The 20,279-nt window shown below is 39.7% G+C and overlaps 1 protein-coding gene across 1 annotated transcript; it reads right to left on the reverse strand.

The window, feature by feature from the left end:
- Positions 1–472: 472 nt before the first annotated feature.
- SAMD9L (sterile alpha motif domain containing 9 like) lies at positions 473–16,374 on the reverse strand. Its single transcript, XM_030822088.1, has 4 exons — positions 16,305–16,374; positions 14,792–15,450; positions 14,138–14,239; positions 473–5,566 (listed from the first exon to the last, which is right to left on the reverse strand). Exon 4 carries the CDS (start codon positions 5,544–5,546, stop codon positions 792–794), a length of 4,755 nt encoding a protein of 1,584 aa, XP_030677948.1. The 5' UTR covers positions 5,547–5,566; positions 14,138–14,239; positions 14,792–15,450; positions 16,305–16,374; the 3' UTR covers positions 473–791.
- Between the last annotated feature and the right edge of the window lie 3,905 nt (positions 16,375–20,279).

Raw genomic sequence — 20,279 nt, forward strand, 5'->3', positions numbered from 1 at the left:
AGAACAGCATGTATATAGCACAGGTTGAGAAGTAAAGGGAGCAAAGAGGGTAATGAATGGAAAAAATAAGCCAGGGAAGATGGGATCTAAGGAACAGGTGGAGATAAGGCTGTATTCACAGGAGACAAAAATGGCTTAAAGAAAGAGATTCACCTGTAAATGGGAACAAGAGAATGGAGAGAGTTCAAGTTTATGATTACTTTATTTTTTGAACTCTTCTCTCTCCTGGAGCAATGATCTGGAAGAAGGGCAAGGGGTACAAGGAGTGTGTGTGTGTATGTGTTGGGGACAGTGTTATGTGGAGGATGGGGAACAACATATTTACCTTCCACATAAGTTTTTATTGATACCAAGATGAGGTAAGTAGAACTCTGGTGTGGATCTGTGGGTTTGAGTCCAATAAGCTTTCTCTTTTACATTCATCTTATTTAAATCTTTGCTGTCACAGTGAAGAAATAATTTAGAAAACTTATAAAAGCAATTGAATTTAACATATATTTTATTGCCCTATAAACAGTTATGATGTGACCCATGGATATCAATGAAACTTCTTAATTATATGAGTCTGAAAATGCATATTTAAAACATTAAATGATTGACTCCACTTTGTGCCAAGCTCTGCAGCTAGGCATATTTCATATCTTAAAAAGGCTTATAATTCATTGAGGGAGGCAAAAGCAAAATGTGTAATTAGAGGTTAGCCATAATGTTATGAAAGTGCCATGAGAATAGAGCGAATGAAATCATAAAGATATAAGTAAACATATTTGAACTACAGGTGATGTATTGTCTTAAATTACTTTTATATCATATGCCAGAGGGCCTTCAATGGAAAATCCTAGGTAGAAAGACACCCTTTCTATGTTCCTACCACTTCTGAGTGGACCTGAATAAACAGATATTACTGGTATTTTAATTTTTTCCTCTGTTCCATATTCTATAGAGATTAGCTTGCCTTCAGCCTGACCAGTTAGACGACGCAGGAGGTCTTTGACTTCATTTTTTTTCCACACATCCCCACTGTGCCAGAGGGAATTTGTATTTTGTGCTTTATCAAAGTACTGCTCTATTTCGGCCTTGTGAACAATACTGTTTAGACCCTTCCTTTTGCCCAGATAGAAAAGTGTGCTTGCCTGCTTGGACCTGCACATGCGCTTGTACTGTCCCCTGAACGATCTATTTAAGGATGAAACGTACTTTTCTATTAGTTTGGAATCTTGATCTAGCTCTTGATTTTCTGGCCAGAACAGGAGGCAGGCCAAGAAATAAGGGCCTGGATATTGATGACTTAGTCCTACACATTGCAAGACCTCTCGGAGTTGTTTTTTTAGCGTGGTAAGTGGTTGAATTAACTTGGATTTGGGCTTTAGACAACTGAGAATAATGTTGGCCAAAATGGAATTTTGTTTCTCATTTGTCATGCGCTTTTTTGAGTTTTGCTGCAGTAGGAAGGCATACTCATTCACTATACTTTCCATGGTGGCAGCATCTTTGTAGTTTGGATTAAGATATTCCAAGAGTCCAGCAAACCTATCTGCTCTCAGAGCTTCTAGCTTTTTCCTGCAATTCTCCTCCTGGAGTAATTGACTCTCTTTACTTTGTAATAGACATGGCTCCAAATGACAGAAAAGTTCTGTGTATTTCCTGAAACAACGACTGACTTTCTTGCTTAACATGATTTCCGTGATTTCTTTTTGGGTATACCTCATTTTCAGAAGAACCATATAATCAATAAAAAAGTCAAAGCACCTTTTCAGATCTGATTGTAAATTTTTTAGGTGGGATGTGAACTTGCTAAGAGCCAAATAACATTCATTTCTGGGATCAGGAGGAATGGTCCACTTTCCTGATAAAAATTGCACCATATGTTTTTTGGATAATTCATTTTCTTTGTGGAAAAAGGGAGTGAGCTGAAGAATCTGGATAGTGTAAAGACCAACTTCTATTTCACCCAAGAAACAAGCTGTATTATACATGTCATATCGTCTCTGGGACTTCTGTGGTGACCAGTTCTCCGTTTCATAGTTTTTACTATCAGTTTGCCTTTGGGATTCTTTGAAAGCTCTTGAGGCTTTTTCGGCAGCTTCTAGGAGATGTGTTAGGTCATTAACAGTAATGCTCCTACAGTTTTTGTTCCCATCCAACCACCATTTGATTTCACTTTTGTAGACTTGACCAAGTGTATCTGAAATATAAGAATTTTTAGGTGCTTTCATTTTGGCCTGATGTGCCCAGTCCAGAGCCGTGTTAAAGTCCTTCTCTTTAATGTAGAAATGTCTTGCTAAGGCTTGACAAATGAATGCATTTTGTGGGAATCGTCTACTTCCTGCACTCAAGACTTTTTCAATGTCTTTATTCTGTAAAGCTTCCATTAATGGGGAAAACAAAGTGTCTGTTTCATCTCCATACTCCTTGCGCTGTCTTGTAAGCAGAAGAGTTTGAACATCATGCTGAAATTTGTCTCTTCCTATTCCAGAATCATAGAATAAATTCTCTTCTAATATATTCAATGCAATTTGACATTTATCCAAGTGATAGCTTCTCTCCAGTTCTTTTAGACAGTACAGGGCAATCAGAGGGTGAATGATACGCACACCTGTGTATCTCCCATATTCTGCAACTTCTGTTTTTATTAGAAGTGTAGAATAAGTTCCCATCTTGTCTTCTAAGTTTTCAGGTTCCCAGGGTGTACTAGTGTATATGATTCCCAAAAATATTTCACACTGTGAAACTGAAATTGTAGAATCAGTAACATAAGAGTTGAGTAAAGCCAGGAAGGAAATGAGTTGTGCTTCCTTGCTGTCAACATCCTGTCCTTTTAGGATATTCCTGACTACATTTTCTATATATGTTTCATCAAAATTGCTTTTCATGATCATGAAGGAATAAAAGTTTTCACAGTTCTTATGCTGCTTTTCAATTTCCTTCAGTTTGGCCCCAAAAGCTCTTTGTTCCTTGGAAGAAAGTTGGTAATTTAGTGCAATACTGTCTGCCAATTTTGCACTTTCATCTGGATTCCGGGATCTCATGCAGTTTAAGATAATTACCAGTGTTTTTTCATATCGCAAATCCTTCTCTGCTAAAACGGTATGGATGGCATTTTGTAGAAAGTAGACATTTTCTTGTTCTTCAAAATCATCCACAAGGAGAAGCACAGGAATGTAATCCTGATGGCTCTTTGCCTTATAGGTGACCAGATTGATCACTTGCTCTGCAATTTCTGCAAAATCAGTTGTCTTGTTTTTTAACACAGCACATCTGAAGTTTTTCTTTAAGTCCCAGAGAACATGCATAGCCAGTGTGGTACCCCCACAGCCTGGATGATGATAAAGATTGATGATTTTTGCAAATATTGGTTTAGGAGACTCTGCCCAGCAGTGTATTAAATCTTTAAGCTTTTCATAACTGTCCCTTTTGACAAAATCTGAAGAATAGTTTTCAGAAGAAAAATAGAAGTTCCACCAGGATACTTTGCCACCTCGATAAAAGTGTTCTTCTTTTGATTTCTTAAACTCCAGGAATTTAGATTCGTCTTTCTCGATGTCTGTGTCTCTACACTCATTTTCACAGAGGATTTCCAGTGCAGTCAAGACATCCTCTTTCTTTTTCTCTAGGATAACTGAAGAAGATCCATGGGCGGGCAAAAACCTTCTTGGTGACTGAGTCACCGATTTTAGTTTAAGGATAGTGCTGTTTACCAGTTCTATATTTAAAGTGGAAATACTGTGGTTTGTTAATTCGTCTTCCATCTTCATTCTTGTTTGTAGTAGATCTTTCCATCGTTGATAAATATGTGAGTTTACAGAGATACACAACATATTTTCCATTCCTTTGAGAGCTTGATAGAAAGCCCAGAAAGTTTCAATGAGTGGATCTCCTGGGCTTTCCACTGAAGAGAGTAATAGAAACACTACCAAAAATTTTCCTCTTGTCATTATATTTTCATCTGTGAGAAATAAAATTAGTTTCCTGACTTCTGAAGCTCTTTCTCTCTGCCATAAATATGGCTCTAGAGGTTTATATGTCTCGCTTTTCAGGTCTGATCTGCCGTTGCAGAAAATCCAGCTGGGCTGTTGGTAAAGATTAAGAGTAGAAATCTTCTCCCGCATGTTAGTTGTCTTGTCTTCATATTGATTTGGAAAGTGAAGGTTGGCCACCCGACTTTCTTTGTAAGCTTTGACCACTCCATTGATCATAGATTCAGGATCAAACTCCAACACAGCAAACCATTTAATTTCTTTTAAAAAATCTAAGTGCTTTATTTGGTTTGGATGGCATTTATTTGTTACAAGAACGTACCAGTCATAGTATGAATTATCCAGTGAGTCTCGGTTTCCTATGAGAAGTTTAACCAGCTTTAGTCCTTCACTCTCCTTCTTCATTGCCTTCATTCCATACTCTTCTTCAGCCTCTTTTCTAGATGCTACCAGTGACTTTAAATTTTGTAAAAATGCTTTGAAATCTACATCCCGTTGCTTGGAATTGGCCAGGATATCCCTAGAGCTAGCCCCTTCTCTTACAAACAGTGAAGTATTTTGGTTTTGTTTCCATATTTTATCTTTACAAATTTGCATCTGAATGTAGAAATACTTATCTTTACATATAGAGTGTTTTGGATTAATATCAACTTCAATGACAAATCTGTCAGATGGTGTATTGTTCTGCAGAAGGACTTCCACAAACCTTGGCTCCCGAATACACTTCTTGGCTTCATTGATCTCACTTTCTTCAAAATACTTTTTGATCATTACATTGAAGTGGTCAATGAAGGCAGCCTTACTGGTGATTTTCACACCAACAATTTCTCCATGGGGATTGTCTTTGACTCCAAAATGGATGGTGCCATTGGTGCGTGAATTCATACAAGCTGATGCAAATCGGAAGACTTCATTGCTGAATTTCATCTTAATGTCCGCTTCTGTGGCTGTTTCTGTGTTTGTGAGAGCTTTGAACTCATGTATCGGATCAATAAGATTGAGTGCTCCTGTTTCAGGTTGTAGAGTATAATGTTCTATGTAGCGATGGCTGTCATGGAACTGATCAAAAGGATATGGCATACAAGTCAATTGCTCAGGCTTTAGCTTGCCCTTTTTCTTGTCTTTAGCATTTGCTACTTCATCTAACACATTTTCTTTCATAAGAATTGATTCTTGTTGTTTGACATCTCTGATCTCTCTAGGATCATAATCAATATTAGATGACTTTGAATTTTCTTCTTCCTTTTTGGTCTGTTTTGGATTTTTTTGGTGTTCTGTTTTGGATGGTTTTGAATTGTCTAATTGTCCCGGATCACGATTGTCACTTTCAGGGGACTTACTATTCAATTTGTTATATGAACGTTTTATCAAAAGTGCTGGACCCCGTGGTAGCCCCATTTCTATAAGGTCCTTCTCAGTTAATTCCTGCAGGACTAATCCTGTTACTTCTTCACTGAGCAGAATTTGCCCATATTGCTCATTAATCTTAAGGTCTTCAGTTACCCATTTTTTCACATGCTCTTTGGTCCAGTCTTTAATCATTTCAGGTAGAGATACTTGTTTACTCATATCAAAGCTTCCACGTCTTCCTGAGAAAAAGCAATATAATAAGTATTTTAGAATTATACTTTATTATTGAAATCACATAGACAATTATGTATACATTATCATACAGAAGATACACACATATATATATATGTATAATATTGCTCAAGGCTGACCCTTAAAACTGCTTGATACTTACTTTAGCTGTTTTACCATCCGAATTCATACCCTTGTTTCTTAGGTGACTCTAATTGTAATTATGAAATAAGCTGTAGTTGCTAACTGGTGACACACCTTTTAGCCTTATAATAATTCTCCCTTTTAGCTTCACTTGGTGAAAGTTGGGTTTTTGTAACTTAAAACCAGAATCTTAAGTAACATAGAAATTGGTTTCCATAGCATATAGGAATATTGCCAATAAACTTTAAAATAATGAAACTGGATAGGTAGAAGAGGGTTGAGGAACAGGAGTCTACAGCTGGCTATCTTCGTTACATAGTAACAAAGCAGTTGGTTAAATAATCTTCTATTTTCTTTTGGAACTCAAGCTGTTAGGCCACAAGGCTAGGGTTTGGGGGAACTTGGTAGCAAAATGTCAGGATAATTGATCTGATTGGCTAATTCTTGTGCTCTCAGGAGGTACCAAAAGAGACTAGCTATAATTCAAGCTGGGCTCCCTGAAACTAGATAGGGAAAATAGTATGAGTTTTTAATTTTGTTAGAGCCATTTTCACCTAAATTATTGATATGAGGCCAATGAAGATCCTACAACTATGTACTTTGGTGAATGGCAAGAGCTGCCTATTTTGGACTCCTAGAACAGGGGTTCTCAACCTTGGTTAAACATTAGAATCACTTGGCATTCCACACCTGAGACTGCATTAGTTGGTTGAGGGAGTGAGGGTGGTGTTTTCAGGCATTAGTACTTTTAAACATTTGCCTTGGTGCATCTATTGTGCAGACAAGACCAAGAGCAGTGGTTCTCAAGGTGTGGTCTCCAAACCAGCAGCATCAACATCACTTAGAAGCTGGCTAGAAAAGTAAATTCTCAGGCCCCTACTTAGACCTACCGAATCAGAATTTAAAAGATAAATCAATTAATTAGTTTAAGTAAACAGAAAATCAGAAAGTGAGAATATTTTAAGGACAGACAAAAAACATTAAGGATCAAATGAAACAAAAACACTAGACTAAACTATAAAAAGAGAAAATACAAGCATTTTAAACTAGGGGTCCCCAAATCCGGGGACCTGGACCAGTACCAGTCTCTAGCCTGTTAGAAACTGGGCTGCACAGCAAGAGGTGACTGGCTGGTGGGTGAGCTGGCAAAGCTTCATCTGTATTTACAGCCTCTCACCATATCTTGCATTACTGCCTGAGCTCCACATCCCTTCAGATCAGTGGTGGCATTAGTTTCTCATAGGAGTGAAAACCCTGTTGTGAACTGTGCGTATGAGGGATCCAGGCTGCACACTCCTTATGAGAATCTAATGCTTGAGGATCAGTCACTCTGTCCCATCACCCCAAATGGGACCATCTAGTTGCAGGAAAACAAGCTCAGGGCTCCCACTGAGTCTACATTATGGTGAGTTGTATAATAATTTCATCATATTTTACAATGTAATAATAGAAATAAAGTGCACACAAAATGTAATGGCCTTGAATAAACTCAAAACCATCCCCCACTACCCTGTGGAAAAATTGTCTCCCATGAAGCCGGTTCCTGGTTTCAAAAAGTTGGACTGCTGTTTTAAATGATTTGTAATTTTTAGGTTCCTTAGGTTTAAGGAACCTAAGTTTTTTAAAAAAATTTAATGCACAGCCAGTCACAAAGTCTGGCCAAACTGCAAATTTGAACCATCTGTGCTTGGAGCTTCTTGGAAAAGTTCACCAGAAAGTCCCCTTGAAGTTATGTATGGAGAATAAGCTAAACTGGGGCTTCAGCTTGCAGCCCTGTGATTGGCCACAGAGGAAACTTGCACTACACATTTATGGTGTGAATACCATATTTGCACCAGGATGATTTACCCTATCTATAGGCATGCAACCACTGAGCCTAGCAGCTTCCACTTGTCTTGGTAAAATTGTTCCTGGTTGTCTTAGTGCCTTGAATTCTCTTACTTACTCTGGCTCCAGTCTGCGGATCACAACTAGTCCTGGGCCAATTAGCAGAACCATGAGCAACTGGCACAATGAACTCTATAAACGTATTTTAGATGATCAATTCAGTTCATCTGTAGCGTAGACAGAAGTCACTTGTGGGTCTTAGGGGGGTCCCACAAAAATTAGCCCATATATTGTAACTAGAGATAAGTGTTATTTATCTTAAATAGTGTCATCTGCTCATTCATTCAACACATATTTAATGAGCACCTATTATGTACCAGGCATCATGCTCAGGAAAAACAGTGATAATCAAAACAGATGTGAAGCTGTTTCATGATATTTATTGTCCATTGGAGAAGATTAAAAAAATGAAACAAGTCACACACACACACACACACACTCAAAAAAGTTTATACTGACAAAGTGTGGTAGTGCTTTTTGTCAGACACAAGAAGGAGTCTAGGCCTGGGATATATGAGGAGGAAGAGAGTGGGAACATTGGGCAGGTGAAGCTAATGGAGCTGCTGGAGTCATGTGGGAGGCAATTGAGGGAGAAAGCCTGGGGAACAGAGTTAGGGAATAAGAAATAGTCTACCTGGTGGACCTGCCAAAGGCCCCTTTAGTGAGTCTAAGGGGTATGACATAGTGCTGTTCCAGCAGTGGGCAGTTCCTACTCCTGCACCCAGAGCCAGGGCACTGGGCCTACCATACAGTACTCCTGGGCAGATGGAGCTTGGGAGCCTGGTAGGCTCATCCCTGATCTTCCCATCTCCCCTGCTGAGGCCCTAAGTGTCATCTCAGGTAAGACTGACAGAGGGGCCCTGCCTCACCTGTTTACAAGCATTATATAAAACCAATAGCTTAAGCAGTTATTAATAAACATATCCTTCATGAAAACTTTTTTGAAGTCATTACATATGAGATAAGTACCATAGTATTTTAAATCTTAGTCTTAAGATATTTCATACTTTGAAAATTTGCTGAATACTTACTTTTTATATATTTTGTACAGTTTTTAGACATTTTAATACATTTTGTATTAAATACATTTTGTATTAAAATGTAGGAAGCTGAAGGGAAGAGGACACTTGTGTCCTCAGATACCATTTCTGTCATAATTATTGGTGGCTCAATAGACATGTCATTGATCCTTCCAATACAATGGCCTCTCACCCGATCGACTTTTATCTTGACATCAACCCACCTCTATTCCCACGGTCATATCCTTGACCTTATCATTACTATTATGGATTGAATTATATCGTGCCAAAATTCAGGCACTGAAGTCAACCTCCAGCACCTTAGAATGTGACTTTATTTGGAGACAGTATTGTTGTAGATGTAATTAGTTGACATGAAGTTATAGTGGACCCTAATCCAATATGACTGAGGTTTTTGTAAAAAGGGGAAACTTGGGCACAGAGGCTTGCTTACACACCGGGAGAACAGTATGTGAAGACGAAGGCAGAGGTCACTGTGATGTTTCTACAAGCCAAGAATCACCAAAGATTGCCAGCATGCTACTGTGAGAGGCATGGAAGAAATTCTCCCTTGTAGCCCTCAGAAGGAACCCACCCTGCCAATAGCTGGATCTTGGACTTCTAGTTGCAAAGGTTCTGAGATAATACATTTCTGTTGTTGAAGTGACTCTGTGCTACTTTGTTATGGCAGCTCTAGCCAACAAATACAGTTACCGAGAAATACAAGCCCTCCATCCTCTCTGTTTCAAATACTTCCCTGTCCCCACCATCTCCTGCCCCTCAGGCCCACTGCCTTTAGTGCTCAAACACTAGTAGGTATTTCTTTAACACCAACACCTTCGATCTATGGATTCTACTACTGTCTCACTTTTCCTCACTCCATTCATGTTTTACTTTTCCTCTTTTACTGACTTAATATTTTTTTGATTATTCATTATCATGACTTATTTTTCTCCTCTCTGGTACACTCTTATAGTTAAACTACAATGCTAGTTACATCCATCACTCAGTCCCCACTCAGTCCCCAACAGCTTGTCAGAGCATGGCTGGACAATGGCCCTCCACACCCTGACTGGAACATGGCTGGACAATGGACCTCCACACTGACTGGAGCATGCTGGACAATGGCCCTCCACACCCTGACTGGAGCATGCTGGACAATGGCCCTCCACACCCTGACTGGAGCATGCTGGACAATGGCCCTCCACACCCTGACTGGAACATGGCTGGACAATGGCCCTCCATACCATGACTGGTCTCACCTTAATGCTGTCAGCTACCATGCTTTATTTCTCTGCTTTAGTCAATCTCTCCACTTGCAGTAGTCACTCTCTTATTCTCCTAAACGATCATTTCACTGTCTCTCCTCTCTCATCAAACCTACACCTCCTCACCACAGTCACCTTGTTTCCCGTTTAAACTGGCAGCATTGAAGGAATCCAAAAAGAGCTTCTCCAAACTCCTGAAACCACATCTACCCATCAACCTGCTTCTTCACTTTTCTTCTGTTACTACATCATATGTTAGTTTCTGTTCTCTGCATGTTCTGCCCACATGCCTAGTGAGGTCAACCTCTCCACTTGCAGTAGCCCTTGCATCCCTCTCACCTATTCAGGAAGTTGCTCCAGAAAGTGTCCCCTCTCTATTTGGCTTCTTCAGTCTTTCCTCATCTACCAGATCTCCTTCAGCAATCAAGCATGTTTATTTTTTTCATGTTAAGCAAGACTCTTTGGAAATACTCTTCCCCACATTTCTGCTTTTCTTCACAGTAGATCTGTCTACACTTCCTGTTTCCTGTTTCTCTTTTTCTATTCACTTTAGAAGTCACTCCAATCAGGCTTTGGCCTCACTCCTCCACTAAAATTGCACTTGGTATTGCTACAGACAGTTCTTGACAGAGCAGCAGCACTTGAAACAAGTGATTGCTCTCTTTTCCTTGGATCACTCTCCTTGCAGGCTTTTGGGACACTACCTTTCCTGATTTTTCCTTCTGCTTTTCTGGCTAGTCCTTCTCAGTTTCCTCTGCTGGTTCTTCCTTAACTCTCCACCTCTAAATGTTGAAGTGCCTCTCAGACCTAGCCTCTTTTCTATCTAGAGTTTCTCCGTATGAATCTCATCTATCTTGCATTTAAATGCAATCTTTATGCCTGTGACTTCCAAATTAACATGATCGGCCCTGGCTTCTGCCATGATGTCCATGTATCTGCCTTCTCTATGTTCACCTACATATATGACAGTCCTGAAACGAACATGGCCAAAATTGATCTCCTGATATCTGCTCCTCCCACTCCAAACTTGCTCCTCCTACAGTCTTATCAGTTAATGGAACTTGTCAATTGTTCAAGGTAAAAACCTTGGCAGCATTTTTGACTGCTTTTTTTTTTCACTCATTGTATTAGCAAATACTTTCAATCACACCTTCACAGTATATCCAGAATTCCACCCTTTCCCACTATCCCTACTGCTACCACCCTGTTCTAGGCCATCATCTCTTTCTTGGATTATTTTTGTTACCTGTTCTCTCTGACTCTGGCTTTGCCCCACCCCCATGCCATTCACTCTATTTTCAACACAACAGGCAACCTGATCCTGTTCAAATGTGTGTGATCATGTCACTGACTCTTAGTCAGTGTCCTCTGCTCAAAACTTTTATCTGACTTCCCATCTTGCATGGAGTAAAAGCCAAAGTCCTTAAATAAGGTCTGACATGATATGTCCACCCCACTGTCTTTTTGACCTTACTTCCGCTCACTTCCCTCCAGCTGTCCAGTTGTCTTACTGTTCCTCAAACATGCCAGCCATGCAGCTACACGAGGCCTTTGCACTACCTGTTCCCTCTGCTTGGAATGCTCTTCCTCCAGATGCCAACACAGCTCACACCCTCAACTTTTTAGCTCTTTACTCAAATTCAATAAGGCCTTTCTTGCTCATCTTTTGTAAAATTTCAGTCTTTCCTCCAGCACTTTCCATTGCTCTTCCCTGCTTCAAGTTTTCACTTTAGATTTATGTACTATACATTTTACTTAATTATATTTCTCATTCTGTGTCAGCAACTGGAATATAACCTCCATGAGAACAGGCATTTTTGCCTGTCATTCATGCATGAATCACCAGGGCCTGACATAAAATAAGCACTCAATAAATATTTGTTGAATGAGGAAATTAACATTTTTAGATTAGTGAAACAATTGAATCGTATTTGGGAAATATCTTCATGTTGTCATCGATGAGACCAAAACCAACTCCAGCGTCTGGGTTAGCCGGTCACAATTAGTAAGAAAAGAGTTTACTTTGCAGAAAGAAAAGTCAGTAAACATTTTATTCTTCATCTAACAGGCAAATTGCAGAGAGACTTGATGTCCTATTGTAAGCTCCAGTTTTCTAACACTTCTCCTCAGGTTTTGGTGTCTCACAGTCCCTGAGTGAGCATTTTTCTCAGATAGGGTTTTCCCTGGAGGAGATCTCTTTCTACCCTAGGTCCTCAGTGAGCCGGAACCCCAGGACTTCAGGGTCACCCTCCACTGTTTTAACTGCTCTTGCTGCTTTAGGCAACAAACCCTCCTCTGGAGATGCTCTTACTGTGCACCATAGACTGGCTCTGTTTTGGTGTGAGGCAGTGTCTTCTCCTAGCCAGTGTCCTCTCTCAGTAATTCAAGCTACCCATTCTTTCTTTGGGTCACCCCAAATACTGGAAGGAAGAACTCTAGATTTTTCTCTTCTGTGACTACAGCAATTCTTGTAGACCCCAGCACTCTACAAGAAGCAGCGTTTTAGGAATTTCCTGCTTAGCAACCATTACATGCCCAGAGACACTGTGTGTGCCGGGTGGTGGTGTGGGGGATAGCAGAGGGCTTGTCTTTGTGTCTTTGTGTTACCTGACAGCATGACAGCTTTCCCTCACTTTCTTCTTTATTGATTGACTTCTGTCAGGAACTACCATGGAGATAGAAACACCCTTCTCAAATAGGGTGACTGGCATCTGTGCTCCTCAAGCCTCGAGTCTTTTTATCTTTACCTTGTCTTAGAGGTTTCCCAATGGTTCAAAGATAAAGACTCCACACCCTGACTGAAACATGGCTGGACAATAGCCCTCCACACCCTGACTGGAGTATACTGGACAATGGCCCTTCACACCCTGACTGGAACATGGCTGGACAATGGCCCTCCATACCATAACTGGTCCCACCTTAATGCTCTCAGCTACCATGCTCTTATTTCTCTGCTTTAGTCACTCTTTTATTCACCTAAATGATCATTTCACCATTTGTCCTCTCTCATCAAACCTACAACACCTCCTCACCACGGTCACTTTGCTTCCTGTTTAAACCAGCAGAATTGAAGGAATCCAAAGAGAGCTTCTCCAAACTCCTAAAAACACATCTACCCACCGACCTGCTTCTTCACTTTTCTTCTGTTACTACATCATGTGTTAGTGTGACAACATATAACATAAAAATATTTCTCAGCCAGAATTCCACCATTTCCCACCCCTATGTTGGTAGCTGAGAAGATATTTAACAACTTGAAGCTATTATGTATTCAATATTACTTTCATGTGAATTTTGCCCTCTGTCAATTATAAGCATCTTATATGATCTATAATCCATAGGTAGTTGGAGCTGTTATTTAATTCAGGTGACAATGATTTGGGCAAAAGGCTTTAATAATGCTTTGACATAACTCTTTGGCTCTTTCTGTGACTTAAGCCTTACACCCTAGACTGCAGGCATAGTTTTAAATATGAGGGCTTTCATGTTTAGCAAGAAGCTACATAGTGTGTATAAAGGTGGAGGAGTTGTGATCAGAAAAATGATGTCATGATTAAATTAGATCTCTCAGTGAGCCTGTTTTCCCACTTATAATGTAGGAAAATCAGACCAGAACTAGTATTGTCTTAGCTGTTGCTTGTTTTTGTTCTGCTTCTTCAAATAAATGCACCTGAAACTGCTATATCTAACATGGGTAAAGGTGTAGCTGCTCTGGTTGGAGCTGGGCAGAAGAACTTCACCTTAACTCTATTCTGTTCTGGGATAATTTTGAAACACAGAGTTCTCTTTATCTGTACACTGGGCCCTCCCTATCAGTGAGTACCACATCTGTGGATTCAACCAACCACAGATTGAAAATATTTGAAAAAAAAGTTGCATCTGTACTGAAAATGTACAGACTTGTTTTCGTTGTCACTATTCCCTAAACAATAAATACAGTATAACAACTATATAATATTACATTGTACTAGGCATTATAAGTAATCTAGAGATGACTCAAAGTACACGGGAGGATGTGTATAGGTTATCTGCAAATACCTTGCCATTTCACATTAGGGATTTGAGCATGTACAGGTTTTGGTATCAGCGCAGGTCCTGAAATTGATCCCCTACAGATAATAAATTTTAGGATCTACTGCCTAAGGACTATTATTTTTCTCTCTTTAGGGACTAAGCAGGAAGGATCAAACTGGCCTGCCCTTGGCAAGCTCTGGTGCTCACCCTCATGTTTAGGAGGTTGGGCCTCACTGGGCTCACTCACCTCACTGGGCTCACTCACTCACTTTCCGTGCCTCCAGGAAAGGATGCTCAGAATCCCAGCTGCAGTCCAGCAGGCCCACTCCTGCTCTGATGCTCTGTGTAACTGAAACCGCAAAGCAAAAGTTAGTTTTATTTTCTTGAAGTGCAAGTTCAAATTATGTGTTTCTTCCCATAGTCTCTATACAAGCTAGTTGTGCATAAAAGTCTTACATAAAATGATGGCTAAACCTTGGAGGATTTTATTCTTTAATTAAATGTAACTTATAGGACAGAGTATGGCATAGCTGCACATGGCTACAATTTTCTACATGGTTTTGTATGCTTGGATTCCTGATCTCCTGGTCTACGTTTTACCCAGGGTTTTTAGCCTCGCCCCCAGAGCTTTCCACCTCTAGAAATATGCTGCACCCTCGCCATGCTTGCTGGAAAGTTTCTTTTTTAAAAATTCTGCAATCAGCACAAGTTACATCTATTGATTCTCATATAAAAATAGTGATATTTCTCATTCCTTTTAAAATGGTTTCATAAGAAATAGCTTTTGCACACTTGCAAGTATGTTCATTTTCAAAGTTCTGTTATACTTTTTATAATTAGTTTTTAAAGATAGCTTTTAAAGAGAGTTGATTAAACAAGACTTTAATGATTAGAAACTTACCAGGGCTTTTCTGAAAACTTCTATCCTTATATTAGAAACATGAAATAAGTCTTCATGAGGCTGTTTGATCTGGATCCCTTAGATTAGTTCCCCTTTCCTGATAATTTGCAAGAGTCACGTTCTGGAAAGCAGCTATGAGGAAGCAGAGCTGTAGGCAGAACAGACTTGGTCCTTGTTCAGTTTGCTGGAGGACATACTTGTTGAGAATGTACTGCATAAAACAATGATATTACAACCAATTAAAATGCAATAGACCGGACTGCTGCTTAGGAAATGTTTATGAAACAGATTCCCCCCCCTCCAACTTTCTACTATGAAAATGTTCAAACATACAGAAAATTTGAAAGAATAGTGAAAAGAATACCCTTCTCCTAGGTAGCATCTCTTTGTATACTTACTTCTAAGAAAATAAATAAACCTCAAAAAGTATGTGGCAGGTACACTTTATCTCTCTTCCAGCATTCCACATTCAATGTAGAGCAAATCCTATGGGGTATATCTTCAAAATATACCCAGCATTTGACTACCTGACACCACTACCAGCTGGTCCAAGCCTTCCTCTTCTCTTTCCTGGATTATAGGAATAGCTTCCTTGCCAGGTTCCCTCTTGCTGTTATTGATCTCTTCAGGGACTTCTCAAAAAAGCAGCCAGAATGACCCTGTTAAAATGTAAATAACATCATATCAATGTTGTGTCCAACCCTGTCTGTGGCGTTCCATCTGACAAGGCCTCACACAATCTGGTACCGTGTTAATCCTCTGATATTAGGTCTTTTATTTTTCCCTCTAAATCTGGCCCAGTCCCCTGACCTCCTCGTTGCTTCCTGAAGGAATTACCTGCCCCTGTTTCCAGCTACTGCACTTGTTTTCCTTTCCTGGAATGTCCTTGGGTACCAACAGGACTCACTCTCTCACTTTGTTGAGATGTTTTGTCAAATGTCACCTTCTCAGCAAGGCACTGTTTGGCCAGCCTACTGAAAACTTTATCCCACCTCCCAACATTTCCTATCCCTCTTCTGGCTTCATTTTTTATCTACTTAGGACTTACAAGCAGCAAATATTTTATATATTTTAACCTATTTACTTTGTTTATTTTCTGTCCCACCCATTATTCCATGCACTCCATAAGGACAAATTTCTTTACATTTTGTTCATTATCTGGCATTGCCTAGCACATAATAGCTTCTAAACAAAAATCTGTTAAATGAGTAACACATTTTCTTAGAGTAGTTAAAAGTAACGAATATTTGAAGGGCCTTGAGCTACCAATGTCTGTGGGTCAAAGGAATTCCTCATTTTCCTAGGGAAATTATTTCACTTGGCTGGAACTCCAGATAGAAATCTGGGGGAATCTCTTTACTGTGCTACCCGTCAGGCCAGAACTAACTCCAGCTTCTATCACCTGGTCACAAAGAATGAAAAGGAAGTTTTTTTTTCAAAAGGAAAGCAAAATGAATGAATATATTTTCTCCTGCAGTTTTTGTAGATACCCTAGTTACAGAATACACCTTACCAACTTTCTGCTGTGTCACTCACAGTCACCGAATGAGGCCATTTCTCACACAGCGTTTTCCCTGGAGGAGTTCCCTTTTGGCTCCAGGTCCCCAGTGTCTTAAGACCTTTGCTGTTTTCACCCTCTGCCTTTGCTGGGAAGCTGCTCTTCTGGCAAGGGGCTTACACTTTCCACAGACACAATCTGCTCGGGTGAGATGCAATACCTTCTTTCAGCCAGTGTCCTCTTTCAGAAATTTAACCAGCCAGTCTCTCTCTGGAAATGCTAAAGATGGAAAAAACAGACTCCAGATTTTTTCTTTTGTTTTAGCCAGTACAATTTTAAGAGCATCTGGATGTATGCTGTTGGAACTAATAACAATCAAAATGACCATGATTAGCGTGGACAAATTTTGTGATTGCTTTGACATAAGTCTTGGCTTTCTAGGGGCCCTCAGTGTCCTGTTTTGAAACAATCGTGAACACAAATCTTGTCTTTAGCATCGTTGGTTATTGACAAAGGAGTTGCAGGTTGCCATCCTCAACACTCCAGTTTTCTTTCTTTGATGTTCAGCAAGAAGTACCAAGTCAGCAAACTCTCAGGGACAAGCCCATCCCATCTTCGAGAGACCCTCGGCAACACCGCCGATATCCATGCCCTAGGGAGGTGTTCTGCTCTGCAGGATTCTTAGAACTGATGTAAGGGAAAAACACTTCAGAATCTGGCTGTAGCCCAGGAGAGCTACCCACACCCTCCTCACGTAGTCTGGCAGACAGAAGCCACACAAGCAAGTTAGTTTCGTTTTCCTGAGGAACACTTTGCATTTTTTTTCTTAGTTTTCTTTTTTCTTTTTTTTTAATTATACTTTAGGTTTTAGGGTACATGTGCACAATGTGCAGGTTTGTTACATATGTATCCATGTGCCACGTTGATTTCCTGCACCCATTAACTCGTCATTTAGCATTAGGTATATCTCCTAATGCTGTCCCTCCCCCCTCCCCCTCCCCCAACCCCACAACAGTCCCCGGAGTGTGATGTTCCCCTTCCTGTGTCCATGAGTTCTCATTGTTCAATTCCCACCTATGAGTGAGAACATGTGGTGTTTGGTTTTCTGTCCTTGCGATAGTTTACTGAGAATGATGGTTTCCAGTTTCATCCACGTCCCTACAAAGGATATGAACTCATCCTTTTTTATGGCTGCATAGTATTCCATGGTGTATATGTGCCACATTTTCTTAATCCAGTCTATCGTTGTTGGACATTTGGGTTGGTTCCAAGTCTTTGCTATTGTGAATAGTGCCGCAATAAACATATGTGTGCATGTGTCTTTATAGCAGCATGATTTATAGTCCTTTGGGTATATACCCAGTAATGGGATGGCTGGGTCAAATGGTATTTCTAGTTTGAGATCCCTGAGGAATCGCCACACTGACTTCCACAATGGTTGAACTAGTTTACAGTCCCACCAACAGTGTAAAAGTGTTCCTATTTCTCCACATCCTCTCCAGCACCTGTTGTTTCCTGATTTTTTAATGATGGCCATTCTAACTGGTGTGAGATGGTATCTCACTGTGGTTTTGATTTGCATTTCTCTGCATATAAACAGAACCAAAGACAAAAACCACATGATTATCTCAAGAGATGCAGAAAAGGCCTTTGACAAAATTCAACAACCCTTCATGCTAAAAACTCTCAATAAATTAGGTATTGATGGGACGTATCTCAAAATAATAAGAGCTATCTATGACAAACCCACAGCCAATATCATACTGAATGGGCAAAAACTGGAAGCATTCCCTCTGTAAACTGGCACAAGACAGGGATGCCCTCTCTCACCGCTCCTATTCAACATAGTGCTGGAAGTTCTGGCCAGGGCAATCAGGCAGGAGAAGGAAATAAAGGGTATTCAGTTAGGAAAAGAGGAAGTCAAACTGTCCCTGTTCGCAGATGACATGATTGTATATCTAGAAAACCCCATGGTCTCAGCCCAAAATCTCCTTAAGCTGATTAGCAACTTCAGCAAAGTCTCAGGATACAAAATCAATGTACAAAAATCACAAGCATTCCTGTACACCAATCACAGACAAACAGAGAGCCAAATCATGAGTGAACTCCCATTCACAATTGCTTCAAAGAGAATAAAATACCTAGGAATCCAACTTACAAAGGATGTAAAGGACCTCTTCAAGGAGAACTACAAACCACTGCTCAATGAAATAAAAGAGGATACAAACAAATGGAAGAACATTCCATGCTCATGGGCAGGAAGAATCAATATCGTGAAAATGGCCATACTGCCCAAGGTAATTTATAGATTCAATGCCATCCCCATCAAGCTACCAATGACTTTCTTCACAGAATTGGAAAAAACTACTTTAAAGTTCATATGGAACCAAAAAAGAGCCCGCATCGCCAAGTCAATCCTAAGCCAAAAGAACAAAGCTGGAGGCATCACCCTACCTGACTTCAAACTTTTTTTCTTAGTTTTCAACCAGATTGCTGGATAAGACGTATGTGAATGAAATACTTTAATAGAATGATATTTAGCCTTTGCAGAGTATTACCTTTGATAAAATGTAAAACTTTTAATAACATCTTATGTTATGAAGACAGAATTTTGTGTAATTACACAAGATCACAGGTGCCTTTAGAATCTTCAGTACTTAAATTCCTGACCCTGTTTGCATTGTTTCTCTACCCTCTTTTCCAAAGCCTGCCTGCCACAATCAGAAACCCTCCCACCATCCTGATTACACTTAATGGTACGTTTCTTTTTAGAAGAGCACTTATAAATTATTATCAGTTAAATATACTGACATGTATTTAATCCATTGATTTTTCTAATTACTCTAGTATTTTTATAAGTAATGGTTTATGTACAAACATATATTTATATAAAAAGTACAGCTGAAGTTTTAAAAAATAGCTGTTGCCTCAAAAGCATAACGAATAAAGGTTTAATGATTCAGTTTACTTACCAGGATTTTCCTGAAAACGTCATCGTTTTATATCAGAAACTTGAAACAGGCCATTTGAACTTTTGCTGTCTCATTCCTCTTCTGATGGCTAGGAGACGTGAGTGTAAGGATCCTTTTTTAAAAACTAAGGCATTAAATTGTGAAGTCTTCTGTTCTCCCAGTGCTCTGACTTTCTGAGGGTGTGTCAGAGTGCCAGTTCAGAAGCAGGAGGAAGTTGAAGTACAGAGAGTTTCAGTTTCGCTTTAGAACCTTCTTTTTTCTCGGGTTTAGAAGGATCTAAAATGTTTTTTAATCAATGACATTACCAAAAATATCAATAAATTCAAACCACTGCTTAGAAACTGTTTACCAGGCAGACTTTTAAGTCATACGAGTTAAGAAATAAGGAAACAACAAACAAACAAACAAAAAAACCCAACGACCCAAAAAACTACCTACAGGACAAAGAGAATGGAAACACCAGGGAGCAAATTAATATGTCAGTGCAATTATAAGTTCCTGTTACTGATTGAATGGTGTCCCCCAAACATTCATATGTTAAAGTCCTAATCCTCACTACCCCCGAATGTAACTGTTTTTGGAGATAAGGTCTTTCAGGAGGTAATTAAGTTGAAATGAGGTCATTAGAGTGACTGTAATTCAATCTGACCGTGTCCTTGTAAGAAGACGAGATTGGGACACAGACACTTACCGAGGGAAGACCATGTGAAGACACAAAGAAAAGATGGCCATCTACAAGCCAAGGAGAGAGACATCAGAAGAAACCAACCCTGGTGATGTCAGAGACAGTCGAACCAGAGTGACTCTATTTTGAATGAGGGCTACGAAAATGAGGCTGAGACTTGCTGGGCTGCCTTCTCAGAAAGGTAGGCATTCCTAGCCTCTAGATGTTTATGATTAAGGGGGCAAATTAATAATATTTACTAAACAGACCCTGACTTGGGAGTGTCTAGATATCCCAATATCTGGAGAACAAAGGCATTCTTAATTTTGCTTTAAAGAAAATAATATTGATTCT

Source organism: Nomascus leucogenys, chromosome 11, assembly GCF_006542625.1.
Source record: "Nomascus leucogenys isolate Asia chromosome 11, Asia_NLE_v1, whole genome shotgun sequence".
Lineage (NCBI taxonomy): Eukaryota > Metazoa > Chordata > Mammalia > Primates > Hylobatidae > Nomascus > Nomascus leucogenys.